The 20,916-nt window shown below is 40.5% G+C and overlaps 1 protein-coding gene across 4 annotated transcripts in view; it reads left to right on the top strand.

The window, feature by feature from the left end:
• Window positions 1-20,916, top strand: part of LOC124789502 (F-box/LRR-repeat protein 2) — a 551,725-nt gene that overhangs the window by 489,873 nt on the left and 40,936 nt on the right. For all 4 annotated transcript variants that reach the window (XR_007016125.1, XM_047256886.1, XM_047256888.1 and 1 more), the window contains 2 exons: window positions 10,841-10,946; window positions 17,277-17,443. Coding sequence is in view for 3 of the 4 variants with exons in the window: in XM_047256886.1 (XP_047112842.1) it covers window positions 10,841-10,946; window positions 17,277-17,443 (273 nt within the window). In the remaining variant the exon portion in view is untranslated. The remainder of the gene's footprint in view (window positions 1-10,840; window positions 10,947-17,276; window positions 17,444-20,916) is intronic.

Raw genomic sequence — 20,916 nt, 5'->3', positions numbered from 1 at the left:
CCTCGCTGGTGGAACTGCAGTACTCAGCTGCCGTCGGTATTGTCGCTGACCGCAGCTATCGAAGTCTCCTGACGTCTTCGTCTCGAGCAAATTTCGGAGATGACGGAATTCCATGCGTTATTCAATTGGTAATCACTGTCACGGTTCATTAGATTTCCCGCAACGCGTATTTCAACGGATTCTTTGATAATGGAGTCCCAAAAAGTTGTTGCTGTGGCCAAAATCGAAGTTTTGTCGTACTCCATTGAATGTCCATTATAAATACAATGTTCCGCAACAGCAGACTTACTGGGTTGCATTAGGCGAGTGCAACGCTGATGTTCTGTACAACGCTCTTCCACTGTACGCGTTGTCTGTCCTATATAGGCCACACCACATTGACACGGTATTTTGCAAATTCCCGTCTTCCACAGTAACAAATCATCCTTCACCGATCCAAACAAATCCGTAATCTTAGAAGGCGGACGAAAAACCACTTTCACATGAATATTATTAATAATCCTCGCCATCTTGAAGGAGATATTTCCAACGAAGGGAAGAAAAGCTAGGGACTTGGCTGGCGCGTTCTCCTCTTTATCCATTTCCCGGTTCCTGGCTCTAGTTGAGAAGGCCCTGTTAATTTGGTGGGTCGAGTACCCATTGTCTCTGAACACCGTCCTCAAATGTGTAAGTTCCTTAGGCAAATTCTCTGCATCCGACACCGTATTTGCCCTGTGCACAAGGGTTTTAAGTACAGTCTTGGTCTGGGATGGGTGATGGAAACTTGAAGAATGCAAATACAAGTCATTGTGAGTGGGCTTACGATAGACAGAATGTCCCACCGTGCCGTCACTCTTCCGTTTAACCAAAACATCCAGGAATGGAAGGCAGCCATCTTTCTCTAGTTCCATATTCCCATGGATGGAGTTAAGATGATGAAAAAACTCCATTAACTTGGGGCCACACTATGAAAGTATCATCCAAGTATATCCAAAAAACAGTTGGTTTACAAACCGCTGATTGAAGTACTCTCTTCTCAAAATCCTCCATAAAAAGGTTAGCCACCAGAGGAGACAGAGGGCTGCCCATGGCGACACTGTCAGACTGTTCAAAATATTCCTGGTTAAACATAAAATAAGTTGAGGAAAGAGCATGTCGAAACAAAGTAGTGATGTCCGATTCAAACTGTTGACCAATTAGAATCAAGGAATCCGCAAGAGGCACTTTTGTGAAAAGGGAAACTACATCAAAACTCACTAGAGGATCCGAACTACTTAAGTGGAGAGCCCCAAGTCTGATGATAAAATCAGCAGAGTTCCGTATATGACGTGAACATTTGTCAACAAATGGTCTCAGCAAAGAAGCTAGAGGTTTGTCTAAATCATATGTGGGTGCGTCAATATTACTCACTATAGGCCGTAAAGGCAGACCTTCTTTATGCACTTTAGGAAGACCATATGGTGTCAGTGGTACGCTGCAATGTGGTCTTAACCGAGAACCGATTAGTGTGACATTTCGTGTGGTATGGTGTGGTGTGGTATGCCTCCCATGAACCACGGACCTTGCCGCTGGTGGGCAGGCTTGCATGCCTCAGCGATACAGATAGCCGTATCGTAGGTGCAACCACAACGGAGGGGTATCTGTTGAGAGGCCAGACAAACGCGTGGTTCCTGAAGAGGGGCAGCAGCCTTTTCAGTAGTTGCAGGGGCAACAATCTGGTGATTGACTGATTTGGCCTTGTAACATTAACCAAAACGGCCTTGCTGTGCTGGTACTGCGAACTATTGAAAGCAAGGGGAAACTACAGCCGTAATTTTTCCTGAGGGCATACAGCTTTACTGTATGGTTAAATGATGATGGCATCCTCTTGGGTAAAATATTCCGGAGGTAAAATAGTCCCCCATTCGGATCTCCGGGCGGGGACTACTCAAGAGGACGTCGTTATCAGGAGAAGGAAAACTGGCATTCTACGGATCGGAGCGTGGAATGTCAGATCCCTTAATTGGGCAGGTAGGTTAGAAAATTTAAAAAGGGAAATGGATAGGTTAAAGTTAGATGTAGTGGGAATTAGTGAAGTTCGGTGGCAGGAGGAACAAGACTTTTGGTTAGGCGAATACAGGGTTATAAATACAAATTCAAATAGGGGTGATGCAGGAGTAGGTTTAATAATGAATAAAAAAAATAGGAATGCGGGTAAGCTACTACAAACAGCATAGTGAACGCATTATTGTGGCCAAGATAGACACGAAGCCCACGCCTACTACAGTAGTACTAGTTTATTTGCCAACTAGCTCTGCATATGACGAAGAAATTGAAGAAATGTATGATGAAATAAAAGAAATTATTCAGATATTGAAGGGAGACCAAAATTTAATAGTCGTGGGTGACTGGAATTCTGTAGTAGGAAAAGGGAGAGAAGGAAACGTAGTAGGTGAATATGGATTGGGGCTAAGAAATGAAAGAGGAAGCCGCCTGGTAGAATTTTGCACAGAGCACAACTTAATCATAGCTAACACTTGGTTCAAGAATCATAAAAGAAGGATGTATACATGGAAGAAGCCTGGAGATACTGACAGATTTCAGATAGATTATATAATGGTAAGACAGAGATTTAGGAACCAGGTTTTAAATTGTAAGACATTTCCAGGGGCAGATGTGGACTCTGACCACAATCTATTGGTTATGAACTGTAGATTAAAACTGAAGAAACTGCAAAAAGGTGGGAATTTAAGGAGATGGGACCTGGATAAACTGACTAAATCAGAGGTTGTACAGAGTTTTAGGGAGAGCGTAAGGGAACAACTGGCAGGAATGGGGGAAAGAAATACAGTAGAAGAAGAATGGGTAGCTTTGAGGGATGAAGTAGTGAAGGCAGCACAGGATCAAGTAAGTAAAAAGACGAGGGCTAGTAGAAATCCTTGGGTAACAGAAGAAATATTGAATTTAATTGATGAAAGGAGAAAATATAAAAATGCGGTAAGTGAAGCAGGCAAAAAGGAATACCAACGTCTCAAAAATGAGATCGACAGGAAGTGCAAAATGGCTAAGCAGGGATGGCTAGAGGATAAATGTAAGGATGTAGAGGCTTATCTCACTAGGGGTAAGATAGATACTGCCTACAGGAAAATTAAAGAGACCTTTGGAGAAAGGAGAACCACTTGCATGAATATCAAGAGCTCAGATGGAAACCCAGTTCTAAGCAAAGAAGGGAAAGCAGAAAGATGGAATGAGTATATAGAGAGTCTATACAAGGTTGATGTACTTGAGCACAATATTATGGAAATGGAAAAGGATGTAGATGAAGATGAAATGGGAGATATGATACTGCGTGAAGAGTTTGACAGAGTACTGAAAGACCTGAGTCGAAACAAGACCCGGGAGTAAACAACATTCCATTAGAACTACTGACGGCCTTGGGAGAGCCAGTCCTGACAAAACTCTACCATCTGGTGAGCAAGATGTATGAGACAGGCGAAATACCCTCAGACTTCAAGAAGAATATAATAATTCCAATCCCAAAGAAAGCAGGTGTTGACAGATGTGAAAATTACCGAACTATCAGTTTAATAAGTCACGGCTGCAAAATACTAACGCGAATTCTTTACAGACGAATGGAAAAACTTGTAGAAGCCGACCTTGGGGAAGATCAGTTTGGATTCCGTGGAAATATTGGAACACGTGAGGCAATACTGACCCTACGGCTTACCTTAGAAGATAGATTAAGGAAAGGCAAACCTGCGTTTCTAGCATTTGTAGACTTAGAGAAAGCTTTTGACAATGTTGACTGGAATACTCTCTTTCAAATTCTGAAAGTGGCAGGTGTAAAACATAGGGAGCGAAAGGCTATTTTAAATTTGTGTAGAAACCAAATGGCAGTTATAAGAGTTGAGGGGCTTGAAAGGGAAGCAGTGGTTGGGAAGGGAGTGAGACAGGGTTGTAGCCTCTCCCCGATGTTATTCAATCTGTATATTGAGCAAGCAGTGAAGGAAACAAAAGAAAAATTCGGAGTAGGTGTTAAAATTCATTGAGAAGAAATGAAAACTTTGAGGTTCGCCGATGACATTATAATTCTGTCAGAGACAGCAAAGGACTTGGAAGAGCAGTTGAACGGAATGGACAGCGTCTTGAAAGGAGGATATAAGATGAACATCAACAAAAGCAAAACGAGGATAATGGAATGTAGTCGAATTAAGTCGGGTGACGCTGAGGGTATTAGATTAGGAAATGAGACACTTAAAGTAGTAAAGGAGTTTTGCTGTTTGGGGAGCAAAATAACTGATAATGGTCGAAGTAGTGAGGATATAAAATGCAGACTGGCAATGGCAAGGAAAGCGTTTCAGAAGAAGAGAAATTTGTTGACATCGAGTATAGATTTAAGTGTCAGGAAGTCGTTTCTGAAAGTATTTGTATGGAGTGTAGCCATGTTGGAAGTGAAACATGGACGATAAATAGTTCAGACAAGAAAAGAATAGAAGCTTTCGAAATGTGGTGCTACAGAAGAATGCTGAAGATTAGATGGGTAGATCATATAACTAATGAGAAGGTATTGAATAGAATTGGAGAGAAGAGGAGTTTGTGGCACAACTTGACCAGAAGAAGGGATCGGTTGGTAGGACATGTTCTGAGGCATCAAGGGATCACCAATTTAGTATTGGAGGGCAGCGTGGAGGGTAAAAATCGCAGAGGGAGACCAAGAGATGAATACACCAAGCAGATTCAGAAGGATGTAGGTTGCAGTAAGTACTGGGAGATGAAGAAGCTTGCACAGGATAGAGTAGCATGGAGAGCTGCATCAAACCAGTCTCAGGACTGAAGACCACAACAACAACAACAACATAGCAACATATCTGCAAGACATCATTTGAATGCTTACAATCGTGGACAAGCAGTTGGATGGCTTGAATGTGGTCAGTGTGTCGCTACTATGGCCGTAGTAATGAACGTATCCAAAAGTGTCATCTTGCGTTTAAAAAGGTCTCTGAAGGAGATGACATGCTATATAAAAGCATAGACAGACTACCACACTGCAAGGGAATCGATCTGCAGCCCCATTGGTGACAAGGAACAGATATCTCACTCTGGGCAGACGCTGCAGACCTAGCAGCCACTACCAGTACATGTGTCTCCACAAAAACCATTTCATAGTTATTAAATCAGACTGGTTTTTATGCTTGGAAGCCTGTTTAATGCAGCTCACTCCATCAATGTCATTGTCGAGAAAGAGGTTGTTGGTGTAGGGAGAAGGTTGGCTGGGGTCAGCAACAGTTGTCTAGCGTGATGTTCTCTGACAAATCTCATTTCACTGTGGTGAGTGATTCTAGCCATCAGTTAATGTGGAGAGAGAGAGAAACATGTTACATACCACAGAATGTTCATGTATGTCATCGGTATGGCCTAGGCATTATGATGTGGGCAGGCAGTATGACCGATGGCCAAACACCACTGCATATCTTTGCATGAGATAATGTTACAGTACAGCGGTACTGCAGGTAGATCATTCTAGGTCATGTCCTTCTGTTTAGGGGTGCAGTAGGTCCCACTTTTCTGTTTATGTATGACAATGCCTGCCCACACAGGACTGCTGTGGTGTCGGACACACTAAAAAGTGAAAACATTGAATGTATGGAATGGCCTGCTTACTCCCTGGACCCAAATTCTATTCAGCATGCCTGGGATGCTCTTGGCAGACACATTTCTCAATGAACACCCCTCCCCAAACCATGCAAGAACTGGAAACTGCCTCAACATAGGAGTTGGACAGTATCAGTCAATGACTCAGAACCAGTTTGATAGCCAACGTGAAAATAGGTGCAAAATGTGCCTAAGGAGGGCATACTCCTTACCAGGAGTCTGATATCCACCTTCATGTTGGGAGTCTGACCTGTGTCAAATGAGAACACTATTTATGTTTGTTGTCTTGGTTTCCCATGGGGTGAAATCTGTACAGTTTTTCACTATAAATAAACCATTCCAGCTCTGTTAAGTATGTGCTGTGTTTCATGTTGTCGATCATTGCCTGTGGTTATTCCCATACAACAATGAGTCTATTCCATAGCAACTATCAAGCAGTATGTAATATTTTGAATGTCCTAATCCCATTATCAAGCTCCCTCTAGAGACCTTGTACAGTTCATCAGTAATCTGATGAACAATGGCTTTAATGCAAATGTGTTATCAGCTTCCAAGAAAGGATCATTTGTATCAGATAAGTGGAGGCACAAATTCCAGAAAGGCCTTGAAAGTTGGAGTGGATTTGTACTATGTGATGAGATTAGAGGAAATTTACTTAGTGTTCCAATAGATCCGTATTGAGGAAATCCTCCAGGATGTAGAACATATCTGCAAACAGAAGTACAAAATAAATATTTACAAACAAAAACATCAGATATGGTAATGTACTTTCTATAGGTCCCAAGTGAAATGGTCCTCATGATTGTGGACTAAGTCAAAAACCTGTAAACATATTTTCATGTAAAACATAAAAGCAAACTTATCACTAAACTTGTCAGTGCTCAATACAGTGAGATGTATGTGGTAACTCTTAGGCTATTGTAGCCATGAACCATCAAATAAAAAAAATAATTTTACAACAATTATTTACGATTATCTCACTGAATTTGTACAGAAGTCAGATTGTCCATAATACAATACTTGATTTTGTAAGCAACAAATACACATCACTCAGTTCTACTAAGAACACACTATCCTAATTCCTTCACAAGAATCAAAACACACTATCCTCATTCCTTCAGAAGTGCAATGCTTTCTTTCCCATCCACTTCGCTTGGTCCCCTTAACCCAACATGTCACATACTGGACATTGACCTCCTCCTCTCTGATGGCTCCATCCACACTTCTACATCTACATCTACATCTACATCCATACTCCGCAAGCCTCCTGACGGTGTGTGCTTACAAAATCAAGTATTGTATTATGGACAATCTGACTTCTGTACAAATTCAGTGAGATAATCGTAAATAATTGTTGTAAAATTATTTTTTTTATTTGATGGTTCATGGCTACAATAGCCTAAGTACCCTGAGTACCTCTATCGGTTCTTCCTTCTATTCCAGTCTCGTATTGTTCGTGGAAAGAAAGATTGTCGGTATGCTTCTGTGTGGGCTCTAATCTCTCTGATTTTATCCTCACGCGAGATATACGTAGGAGGGAGCAATATACTGCTTGACTCTTCGGTGGAGGTATGTTCTCGAAACTTTAACAAAAGCCCGTACCGAGCTACTGAGCGTCTCTCCTGCAGAGTCTTCCACTGGAGTTTATCTATCATCTCCGTAACGCTTTCGCAATTACTAAATGATCCTGTAACGAAGCGCGCTGCTCTCCGTTGGATCTTCTCTGTCTCTTCTATCAACCCTGTCTGGTACGGATCCCACACTGCTGAGCAGTATTCAAGCAGTGGGCAAACAAGCGTACTGTAACCTACTTCCTTTGTTTTCGGACTGCATTTCCTTAGGATTCTTCCAATGAATCTCAGTCTGGCATCTGCTTTACCGATGATCAACTTATATGATCATTCCATTTTAAATCACACCTAATGCGTACTCCCAGATAATTTATGGAATTAACTGCTTCCAGTTGCTGACCCGCTATTTTGTAGCTAAATGATAAGGGTTACTTCGGAAGACTTCTCTCCATTGAGAATGACATGCTGCGTTCTGTTATCTAGGAACTCTTCAATTCAATCACACAATTGGTCTGATAGTCCATATGCTCTTACTTTGTTCATTAAACGACTGTGGGGAACTGTATCGAACGCCTTGCGGAAGTCAAGAAACACGGCACCTACCTGTGAACCCGTGTCTATGGCCCTCTGAGTCTCGTGGACGAATAGCGCGAGCTGGGTTTCACACGACCGTCTTTTTCGAAACCCATGCTGATTCCTACAGAGTCGATTTCTAGTCTCCAGAAAAGTCATTATACTCGAACATAATACGTGTTCCAAAATTCTACAACTGATCGACGTTAGAGATATAGGTCTATAGTTCGGCACGTCTGTTCGACGTCCCTTCTTGAAAACGGGGATGACCTGCGCCCTTTTCCAATCCTTTGGAACGCTACGCTCTTCTAGAGACCTACGGTACGCCGCTGCAAGAAGGGGAGCAAGTTCCTTAGCGTACTCTGTGTAAAATCGAACTGGTATCCCATCAGGTCCAGCGACCTTTCCTCTTTTGAGTGATTTTAATTGTTTCTCTATCCCTCTGTCGTCTATTTCGATATCTAGCATTTTGTCATCTTTGCGACAATCTAGAGAAGGAACTACAGTGCAGTCTTCCTCTGTGAAACAGTTTTGGAAAAGACATTTAGTATTTCGGCCTTTAGTCTGTCATCCTGTTTCAGTACCATTTTGGTCACAGAGTGTCTGGACATTTTGTTTTGATCCACCTACCGCTTTGATATAAGACCAAAATTTCTTAGGATTTTCTGCCAAGTCAGTACATAGAACTTTACTTTCGAATTCATTGAACGCCTCTCGCATAGCTCTCCTCACACTACATTTCGCTTAGCGTAATTTTTGTTTGTCTGCAAAGCTTTGGCTATGTTTATGTTTGCTGTGAAGTTCCCTTTGCTTCCGCAGCAGTTTTCTAACTCGGTTGTTGTACCACGGTGCTTCTTTTCCATCTCCTACGATCTTGCTTGGCACATACTCATCCAACACATATTGTACGATGGTTTTGAACTTCGTCCACTGATCGCCAACACTATCTGTACTTGAGACAAAACTTTTGTGTTGAGCCGTCAGGTACTCTGTAATCTGCTTTTTGTCACTTTTGCTAAACAGAAGAATCTTCCTATCTTTTTTAATATTTCTATTTACGGCTGAAATCATCGATGCAGTAACCGCTTTATGATCACTGATTCCCTGTTCTGTGTTAACTGTTTCAAATAGTTCAGGTCTGTTTGTCACCAGAAGGTCTAATATGTTATCGCCACGAGTCGGTTCTCTGTTTAACTGCTCAAGGTAGTTTTCAGATAAAGCAATTAAAAAAATTCACTCCATTCTTTGTCCCTTCCACCCGTTATGAACGTTTGAGTCTCCCAGTCTATATCCGGCAAATTAAAATCTCCACCCAGAACTATAACATAGTGGGGAAATCTACTCGAAATATTTTCCAAATTATCGTTCAGGTGCTCAGCCACAACAGCTGCTGAGCCAGGGGGCCTATAGCGACATCCAATTACCATGTCTGAGCGTGCTTTAACCGTGACTTTCACCCAAATTTTTTCACATTTCGGATCTCCGTCAATTTCCTTCGATACTATTGCACTTCTTATCGCTATAAACACGCCTCCCCCTTCACCGCCCAGCCTGTCTCTGCGGTATACATTCCAATCTGAGTCCACATTAAACTCTCCAACCACCAACAGTACCTGCATTTTGACAATGTCATCCCTTCCACAACAAAAGAATCCCTCCCACAGAGCCTGGCCACCTGGGGATGCCATATCTGCATTGACCAGAACTCCATTGCCCAGTATACTGATGGTCTCACAAAGGCCTTTACAGACAGGCACTATCCCCTAGACTTACTCTGAAAATATATTTCTCATGTCATATCCCTTCACACCCTCAGTCGCTTCCCCCCCCCCCCCCCCTTCCCAAGAATCAGCTACAAAGGAGCACCATCTTTGTCACGCAGTACCACCCTGGACTGGACTGGACCAACTGATTCTCATCCATCGTGAGGGCTTTCACTTTCTATCATCATGCCCTGAAATGAGTGAAATCCTACCCACGATCCTTCTCACTGCTTCCTAAACTGGTGTTCGGTTGCCCATCACACCTGCACAACATTGTACTCCATCCCTATGCCACTTCCATTCCCAACTCCTTGCCACAAGGATCATATCACTGTGGAAGACAGTCCAACACTTCTTACTATAATCAGGCTGACCTTACTGCCTTAGAGCTGGGCCACTTGTGACAGCAGCTATGTTATTTGCTAACTCTGCTGCAATCACTGCACAGTATTTTATGTCAATATGACGTCCAAATAGCTGCCCCCCAGAATGAATGACCACTGTCAAATTGTGGACAAGACCACCCTGTGGCACAAAATGCAATTGAACTCAACATGCTCAATTCCAATGGCTGCTTCACACCTGAGACCATCTGGATCCTCCCGTCCACAACCAGCTTTTCTGAACTACGCAGATGGGATTTACCCTTGCAACACATCCTCCACTCCTGGAACAATCCTGGCCTCAATCTCCATTACCTGAATGTCCTCACACTCTCTGCCCAACAGCTTCCCCTCCCTCTGTCCTATCGCTCTCTCCCAGCTCACTTGCCATTGTCATCTTCAATGTGTGCTGCTTCCCTCTGGCTCTGACACCCATGCATCACAGGCCTAGTCCATTCACCTGCCAACCTTCCCTCCCACATTGAGTCAGCAAACTGACTGCTTTCCTCTGAACCACTAGCTTCCCAACCGCAAGCCCTCCTACTGCCTCCTGCCTCCCTTTCCCTTTCCCTCTACTCACCCACCCTTGTCCACTTCCTGAAGTGCATTTCTGGTGTCGTGCATCCAACCAGCCAGCCAGCACTATGTGGGGCACAAGTATGCACGTGTGTGTGTGTGTGTGTGTGTGTGTGTGTGTGTGTGTGTGTGTGTGTGTACATTTACCTGTTAAGTTATAAATCTTTTAGAAGCAATAAGATTTATGCATCTCACAGCTTTTAACTTCTCACTAACATGTAGCCATTTGTGTATTTATTGTATAGGATTAATGTGGTTTCATAATTATAAAAGCACTTTTGTAATACTGAATTATTGTTATACTTGGAATTTTGTTTCACTTATTTTGCGTGAGCATATTAAGCAGCTCTGCTAATCCTTACAGCTTGAATGTCTGGCGGTGAACTTCTGTGCCAAGGTGACTGGGTCATGTTTGAAAACTTTATTCCAACGCAGCCGCAGGCTTCGATGTTTACTTATGAACCAAACAAGTAAGTTTACTTTATGATACCTGGCCTAATAGTTTGCAAATACCATACTACCATGTGACATGATACTTCAGGATTAAAACTAGATTGTAACAGAAACTGTAACTGAATGTAATAATGTTTTAAGAAAAAGCATTTCATTTTCCAACAGATGAATCAGGAAACACTGAAAAGTCACACAATACAGACAGAAATTTTAATGTCTTAAGTAAGTTTGTATGTCAGGTCATGCCCTTTATTTAGTTTCCTCTGTTTGCATATCTGATATGTAAGTGCTTCCCATATTGTCCAATATGTCTTTTAGCTTTGTTGTCTCATGCATACATATCTTATTTTTTTTTGGAATTTGATTAATACAAGAATGAAGTTCTTACAATATTTAACAAAAAGGTGGAAAAGGAGAGTTTACTTCCTGTTAACATCAAGATAACTGGAGCTGGAGTACAAGCTCAGATATGGAAAGGGTAGGGAAGAAAATTAACCACATCTTTTTCGTATGAACTACTTTGAGTTATTTAAGGAAACACTGCAAACCTAAATATGGATAACCCATTGCCTTACCATTGGGCCACCTAGCTTGGATGAAAAAAATTGCCAATATTTTCATCTGTTTTCATGTACGTTACTCTCCAATTTTGATAATGACATATCATACTGAAATACTAAAAATTATATTTGAAACTGTTTTTATTATTTTAAACTGACTGGTTTTGGGCAGTGTCACCCATCTTCAGATCATTTCTCATAGTTACAGAGTAACCAGGCTTAACAGCACAATCAGTTTCACTGTCATATACTCTGATACATCACAGTGCAGCTTATAGTGAAATTAAAACTGGTTACTCTGCAACTCCAAGAAATGATATAAAGATGGATGATATTGCCCGAAACTGGTCATCTGAAACAACAAAAACGGCAATCAACAGATGAAAATAAGTCTGTATCTGAAATTTTGTCTGTTAAGAAATGAAAAAGTAAGGCTATTGTCATCCTGAAGATTGATTTGAACACCACAATGCTGTATTAGGTACATACTAGAGGGATATTCCACTGCTTCCTCTGACCTTCGAACAGACTTCTACAGTTATGGTGGGACCTACAGTTTAATATGGACTCCAAACTATAGTGCAACTTATCATTTTTCACATTTAAAAATCATTGCCAGAGGTCATAAGTGATAAGTGACATAAGAAATCCTAGGATTCATCAAGACATGAACCCTTGTCCTCTGGATTTGTAGGCTGACACTTATCAATTAGCCAACAAACCCTGTGGAGACAAATGTAATTTCCTTACAGATGTCACTTGTAGATTTCCTGATGCATTGTTGTTTCCTCTTTAATGACTATTATTGATAGTTAAGGCACTGGACTAATTTTCTGTAGGTTTCCTATTTTAATTCCTATCCAGTCATCAAGATTTAGGTTTTTGTGATTTCCCAAAAATTACATAGCACAAATGCTAGGATGACTTTTGGGGAGCCATTGCACACTTCTGGTCCCATCCTTCCCCAACTGAGCTGTAGTGGTCCATCTTTAATAATCTTGCCATTGTTAAGATGTAAAACTCTAACCTTCCCTTCTTTTTTTCAACAGAACTATGATATTCTGGACACTTCAGTGTTAAGGTTTACACAGTCTAATGTTGACCTAAGAGGAGGCAATGGTATAGAAAAAGTAGCCTAAAATGTTGAAGATTAAGAGACAGAAACTTGGTTAACATATTGTGTCTTAATCTGTGATGACAGTGTCCAATATTGATGGGTCATCTGCCCATTAAAGAACAGATTGTTCAAGATTTATTCTCTAAAAGTTTGGGCTGCAATATTTCACAGTCAATAAGTGATATTATCAATACCACATACAGAAATAATCTACACTTAGTGCAATTTTCTTGTGTCTGCGATTGTGAAATAAGACTTTGAAAATCATGTTAAAATTACATGAGTTAGATTCCACATTATTGATGTTCTCAGATTCTTGTTGGTTTCTATTTGATGTGTTAACTTCAGTTTACCTAAATCATTAAGTTTAGACTCAGTAAATATCCTATTTGTTACAGATTGATGATAATGGTGTATTGTAGAACAGTAACGTTGTTGCTTTATTTACTATTGATTATGTTCTGTGTTCTTTTTGAATTGCTGGGAACAGTTGTGCACTCATCTTATCTGTCATAAAATTTAGTTAAAGAATAGCTAAGTCACTTACAGTCTCTGTGTACAATGTGACATGGACTCCATGAACCGCCTGGCTTCGTTAAGCTTAAGCAGCTTTTTTACATTATTACTCATAGATGCATCAATTTGCTTTGCAGTGATACAATAACTGAATTGTGCCAACATTTCTTGATTTGAAAATGTGAAGAAACAGTTGAAAAAGGATTTGTCATTGTGGTTTTCATTTTGTCACTATCTATTTTGACCCACTGATATCAACAATGGATGGAATATTGTTGTTTGTTAGTTTATCATTAAAAATCTTAGAGCTTTGGTAGATATCTCATAAAAGGATTTTGCTATGGTTTTTGTGATGACTTAGTATATTGCTACTCAAATAGTCATGAGTATTTCAATTAATATCTGCCTATCTGTGGTTCTATGTTTTGCTTCCTCCCTCTTGAATAGCAGGCAGCATTTGTAAAAAATAAGGTTCCTGGATATTACTTGTACCTCTGACAGCTGTAACTATTCTGTCTGAGAACTTAGTTTTATCAGTGTGGGCAGCTGTTTGTCTGAATTTGAGCCACAGTTTCTCTGTTCTTTGCTTGAGTTTAATTACTGCAGCACATGTCTAAGAAATGTTATATCCTTCTTTTTGTAGGTGTTTTCCTTATTTTAATAACCTTTTGTGGTTTGGTGATCATTGTTGCTACATACACATAATAATTACTGAGATCATTCTCTATGTAGATACTGTCAAATAGGTCAGATCTGTTTGCCATTAATGTATATTTTGTACTTCCACAATGAATGGGTTCCTGAACTACCTGTTGCAGATTCTTTTCAAGAGAATTTTTAGTATTTTTTTCAGGAAGTTTTGGATGGGAGAGACATTCAACTCACAATGTTTCCCACCTGCCCTACAATGGCATTCCACTGCCAACCCTAAGTATACAACATTCTGGTTTAACCCTTTGTCACACTCACTCCTGGTCTCTTGCCACATGATTCATATACCTCTGGAACACCCAGGTGCAATGCCTATCCAATTCACTCACCATGCACGTCCTACTCCAGTCTCTTCACAGGCATATCCTATCCTATCATTGGCAGGGCCACCTGTGGAAAAAGTCATCTCATATACCACTTCTGCTCCAACTTGGATGTGCACAGAATTTTATGTGGGCATGGCCACCAACCAACTCTCCACCCATATGAATGACCACCACTAAACTGAGTCTAAGAGCAGGTTTGACCAGCCAGTGGTGTAACAAGCAGAAGAACATGCTTGATTTCAATGGCTGCTTCACAACCATTGACATTTGGATCCCCCCCCCCCCCCCCTCCCTCCAAGCTCCAGCATCTATATACATGGGTGTTATCCTTGTAACACATCCTCCGTTCCCAGTAGCAGCCTGTCTCAAATTTCTGCAAACCCCTATACCTACACCCTATTCCACACAATCTCTCTTTTCTCTGTTCTGTCATCTCTCCCAATCCACTCTTCCACATCATAATCACATGCTATTCTGGCAGCTGTATGTTGCATTCCTATGCTGTGCACCTACTGCCTGTCCCTCCTGCATTCCTGTCTTGTGTACCAGCTGCCTTTCGCTGTGCCATCAGCCATCCTTCCACTCTCCACTTCTTTTCTCCCTTCACCTACTCCAGTCAACAACCCTCACCCCAGCCCACATGCCAAACTGCAGTCCTGACATTGTGCATCAGCCAGTACAAGGTAGCTGTACAGTGTATGATTGGCTGTATGAGTGCAACTGGATACAGCCTCCTAGGTGGATGCGGGGTAGTCAAACAAAGGTGTGGAGATGTGATCCTGTGATGCACCAGGCTGCTAGTCAGACATCAGTTAACAGTCATTTATTTTAAAGAGTTTTGCAATCACTATGTCCTTTACCACTGTGGCCTAACAATGGCCATGCTGTGCTCATACTGCATGGTGGCACAGAGTAGCACATCAGCACACAGCAAGGAATCTACTGGCACAGCCTGTGGTGTAGTCTAGCGTCAGTGCCATGGTGCAGCAGCCAGTGCATCTCTGTAGACTGGTGCAGCTGTGGACTTCTGTCAGAGCCTGAGTTTTCTTTTTGAGTGTAGCTGCACTTGGCCGCAGAAATCGTCATTCCTCTGTTGTCAGTTGCTGTGGTGGCATATGGGCAGAAACCCAACAGCAACATGGAGGACAGCCTGAGATGTGGTCTCACCATACAGCCAGCAAGGCAGTATTTGTACAGCACAAGCATCCTGCTCGCAGGCTGAGCAATTTGCAAATAGGCAGATAGGCAGATCAATTCTTTATTCATGTGCTCCCATTTTCCAGGCCTTTCAGCATTCTTGGCTAGCCTAATATGTAGTTTCAGATGTACTGAGCTTTCTTTAATGCAAAGTTTGCAGTGTGAAAGGCATTATCGCATTGTCCCTAGGTTTTGTCCCCATTGACTGAATAGTGTTATGTCTGCTCTGCAGTGTTGTCAAGGTGCTGAATCAGGGGTTTCTGACACTCTCTCCCACAGCTTGTTTGTACTTCGGCTCTTCCGGATTTTCACTCTGGTTTGATCATCATTGGGTACTTGACAGGCATGCTCCATTTACTGTCAGACTCCCAGTTGGCTTCAACAAAATTTTATTTCTCACTTAATTACTATTCTGCTGTGCAACATTGTATATGAATGTGTGTGAATGTGTATTCTAAGTTGAAAAATGATTATTTGTACAAATGCTAGCAAACTTTTCAGTCTTGTTTATTGTTTGCTGACGACTGGCTGCCTCTACTATCCAGTGTGTTGTTACCTTTACTCCTAGATTATTTACAGGAAGGTTCATTTCATCTGTCATGCAAGAAATTTTAATTTTCCCAGTCTATTATGGCATTACAGGAACAAATGAAATTTTCTGTTGCATTTGTGGATGAGACTGATGGCTGATAGAATGACCAAACCACCAGTTTTAAGCTTCTTTTAATGATTAATTCTTCCCAGATTATTTCTCATACACTCAGTTTACATCTCAGTAAATGTTAGTTTCCTATCTACTACTACAAATTAGGCACTGCCCATAAAATATAACCTGAACTTTAAGTATACAGATATGTCCAAAGATTTCACTGCACATGAGGAGAATCATGTATTTTGTTAGTTAATGTTTTCACATGATATCACATTTTACAGTCACTTTATTGCTGCTTTGAAATCTTGTGTGACAATGAACATTAGCAGCAGTGTCTACTAACTAAAACCAATGCATTTCACAAAATATCCCCAGCAGTATAACTGGTGCATTTTGCTTATTAACTTACTATTAATGTGTGTAGGATGATTTTCAATTTGGTTACTTCAAAACTGGACTGGACTTTACTTCTCAAAATACCTTCCATATTTTGCTTCATTTCTCAGTCTGTTTGTGATATTTCTTTCAGCTTCTTTCCTCTCTCCATAGTTACTAAAATAATACTAGGCTTCTTTAGAATTCATAATTTTTATTTACTCCTTTTTCACATCCAATCACATCATTGATTTATATAATGTCATTACATTAACTATGTTTTTTTCTCTATTTTGTATTTGTTTTCCATGTGTTTTAATTGTCATCAGCCATGTATTTTCCTTTTCTGAAGTGCAGCTTTGGTGGGGATATAATGCACTGCTATGTATTCACTTTTGTATACCCTAAGGCATGAGTTAACAGGTAATTTCCATTCAGAGTAAAGACAAAATAGTCTGGAAAACAGATCACTGACTACACAGAATAAATCTTCACATCATGTCAGACTGTGCAGCCAACAGTCAGTAAGTGTGATGGTACATTATCTGCCAGTCTCCAAAATACTTAAGCATATTTCATAAAAGTTTTAAATAGCAGTAAATATTATGTACAAGTTCAGTGCAGATGTAGTCAGATACATCTGCTCAGCCAGTGAACTTTTTTATGCCTCTGAATTAGCAGTTAATTGTTCCCAGTCAGATCAATTCAGAAATTAATAACATAGCCAAGTCAAGTTACTACTGTGATATTCTGTTGTAAAATTTACTACCATTAAAGTATATTATTTATACACAATTGTTACAATGAAAAATTAGTGGCTTGATATAGTTTGTTTTATTTTAAACAAGTTAATGATGACATCAGTAGCATGAAAAATATTTGTCTGAAAACAGGCTTGCAGAGTGAACATGTGATGCAAGTGGAGTGGGAGAAGGCCAACATTCAAGAACTTGATATAACAGCAACAGATCTGTCAACCGAGTGCCTCATTGATATGCTCACACGCATTCCCGGACTACGTTTTCTGTCTGCTGGCCAGATCAATGGATTTAATGATTCGGTAAATCACTATCAGTTATTTTTCTAGCTACAACTGGATAAAATTTTATTTGAGGCTTCAAAACTGCATAATGTGAACTTTACTGAACTCCATTTAAACTTTTATTTTTCATTGTAGTTTTAACTGCAATGACTCTTGCTGGGGGACTAAAACTGTGTGCTTCAGAAGGATTCAGATCCTGTTGCAACATACAGAAACTCCTTTTTCAGAGATCACAGAACAGAATTGTACTCATAAAGGCAATGAATCAAATTCATTGTGTCATTAAGTTCCACTGTTGAAATATATGACAATAGGTGCATTGCAACTGAAACAATTGATATAGATTTATTAAATTCAGTTGACACAGAATATAGGTAGTAGAAATGAATTTAATAATAAGGGAGTGGAGATATGTGTACTGCCTTACATCATGAACACTGAGAGCCATTATTTTCCAGCTAAAGGTGTTATATCCTAGCCAGTAATGCCACCCGAGCCCGCTGCCAAAAGGTTGGCAGCATCAAAGTCCGGACGCTGTCCGCATAAGCAGCGCCAGCGAGACAGCAAATCGCCGCAAGTCTGCGTCCGCCACCACTGGCTTCTGGTTCTTAAGCGCTGGAGTCGCGAGCGCTAGCATAGTTCTGTATTCGCCGCTCAGTTGTATACTCGCCACCGAATTGTGTACTTGCTAGTCAGTTGTGTGTTCATCGCAGCAGAGTTGTTGTTTGTCGTCAGCCGACGCTGACCTAGCCGCTCCGACTCGAACTAGACAGATCTCTGTAGACACGGAGTTCACTATTGTGTTTCTGTATCTTCGTCAATAAAGATAAGTACCGACTTTTATTTAATCAGAGTGTTTGGGTTTTCATCTTTCTGTTCACTGTTCCAGCGGACCAGTCGGCCCGCTATTAAAAGTGTGGCGGTGACTTCGTAAGCCATTTCTACAGCGAATTGTTTGTCGCTACGAACGCCGCCACAAAAAAAGGGACTTTCCTAGTTCTGCACTTGAAAACTGACAATGGATGTGAGAGCAGCGTGCTGACCACATGTTTCTCTATATCTGCATCCAGTGACACTTATCATCTGTGGATGACACAGTGGTTGGTCAGTACCATTGAACCATCCATGGCCTGTTTGGACAGAGTTTAGGTTTTAGTCAGAGTTTGTTTGATATGAAACAACTGTTATTTTATAAGAGTCAAGCTAATTCAGTAATAGAAACACCAACAGAACTGTTGCATGAAAATCGATATCTTTTCTATGCACAAACCTGTCCATTTCTGCCCCTAGATTGCACAAATAGCTTTAGTTTACATTTTTATTTTGTAATACAGTTTCAAATTGTAGCAACAGTTCTTCTGCAACTTTTGTCACACACATATTTCTTGTCAAAGATTCACTTTAATTGACACCCGGACTGAAACACTCCATGCAGTGGCAAAGATAGTTGGTCAAATGAGAACCAATTAAACCTAACTAACCTAAGGACATCACACACATCCATGCCTGAGGCAGGATTCGAACCTGCGGCTGTAGTGATCGCTCGGCTCAAGACTGTAGTGCCCAGAACCGCACGGCCACGCCGGCCGGCAACCAGTTTTATTATTCACTGATAATCAGTATGGTTTGTGCTGTACAAAGAGTTTCTGCTTTATTTATATTTATTTGTTTTTGTATTTCATGTTATTACAAATTCCATTGATTCAAATAGGAGGAGAGTTACTTGGATATAAGATATGGAACCAGTCAGCATTTTCTTTTTCTTTTATTTTTTGTTCATTTTTAAAAATTATTCCTTTTATTTTAGATTATTTATGGTGTAGAATATCTTCAATAATAAAAACATCATCATTATCTGGGAATCTTTCCAGCAAACCAATTGGTATGCCTCTGAACAGTTTGCCTTAATCTGTTTCTGTCCTGGTAAATTTCCACACTCACCAAAGCATCCCATGCCACTCCTTTCCTTTCAAGGTCTTCTTTGATGTGGTCCAGCCGCTTTTGCCCAATTGGTCTTCAGCTTGGCAAATTCCTTCCCTATGGGAAGTTCTGTTAAGCTGCATCCATCTCACATACTGAAACCAGTTCAGTCTTGCTGCATTCAGCCCTTTGTCCATTGTCACTTCTGGCAGGTTTCTCATTATGTCCTCATTACTGATCTGGTCTCCCTTTTTCTTTTATTGAGCAGATCTAAAGAAATTTATCTAAAAAACTTGCAGTTGTCTTACATGTCATTGATTATGACTCAGCTTTCCAAATTGTAGAATGTGATGGATAGAAGAAAAGCTCTGAACATAGTCACTTAGCTCCTAGAGGAACAACAGACAAGACTTCATACTAAACTGAAGAATTTTGGCGCTTTGGTTACCCTGCTCAGAACTTCAAGATGATACTCTCATTATTTGCCACAACGCAACCAAGAGGTACAAGACTATTCACAATCTTGATCTTGTTCCCTTCTAAAAATACATTACATGGCATGGGTATTGTTCTAACTCACATTGCCATCGCCTTGCTTTCATTCACAATTAATTCAAACTCTTTGAGTTGACATTTGGTGGTAAGTTCCTATGAGACCAAACTGATGAGGTCATTGGTTCCTAGGCTTGCACACTTCTTAATCTAACTTATACTAACTTATGCTAAGGACAACACATGCACCCATGCCCGATGGAGGACTCGAACCTCCAATGGGGCAAACTCTTTGAACTTGGTCTTTACAACCACAGATCCAATTTCCTCTGCACCTCCATGCTGGCTTCACCCCAAATGGTGATATCATCTACAACTAAAAGGACATTTAGGTCTTCTTTCTCTACTCCCCTGATTGCCTTCATTATAGTATTCACAAGTGTGATGAAGAGTGTTGGTAAAAGGGAACTGACCTGTTGCACATCTCTCCTTGTTCTGAACTACTTTGATGTTCCATCTTTTATTTTTACACTGTACTCACAATTATCTTGCAGTGTCTGCATTTTTGTAGTTAGAGAATTTTTATTTTGACATGTTGTTGTACATGTTCTCCAAATCTACGAACACGATTATCAGGGCTCTTCTTTTCTCTCAGTATTTTTCCATTATTTTTTCAAGTGCAAAAATAAGGTCAATTGTTGTTTGTTAATCCTAAATCCAGACTGCTGTTATTCAAGTTATAGGATAGTTCTCAGCCTCTTTCCCTGATTCCTTTGCAAGATCACTCTATAGTTGGTACACTTCTTTTCATCCCCTTCTTTAAATACTGGTGTTGTATTTTCCCTTTTGCACTCAATGGGTATCTTGTTTTTTCAGCATATGAATAGCCAAGAGTAAAATGTGTTAGATTCATGTCGGTAAACTTACTTGAATCAACAGCTGATTTAACATTGTAATATGTGAAAGTAGATGTGGTATATTATGTAACAGAATATAAAACTCTATATTTATGCAAATACTAATGAGAAATTCATGTCATCAGATGTGGTAGGTGGACCAGAGCAAATGCTAATCATCAT

Source organism: Schistocerca piceifrons, chromosome 3 (genome assembly GCF_021461385.2).
Source record: "Schistocerca piceifrons isolate TAMUIC-IGC-003096 chromosome 3, iqSchPice1.1, whole genome shotgun sequence".
In the NCBI taxonomy this organism is placed as follows: Eukaryota; Metazoa; Arthropoda; class Insecta; order Orthoptera; family Acrididae; genus Schistocerca; species Schistocerca piceifrons.
The sequence above is the reverse complement of the archived record's forward strand: the minus strand, read 5'-3'. Positions and strand labels throughout refer to the sequence as shown.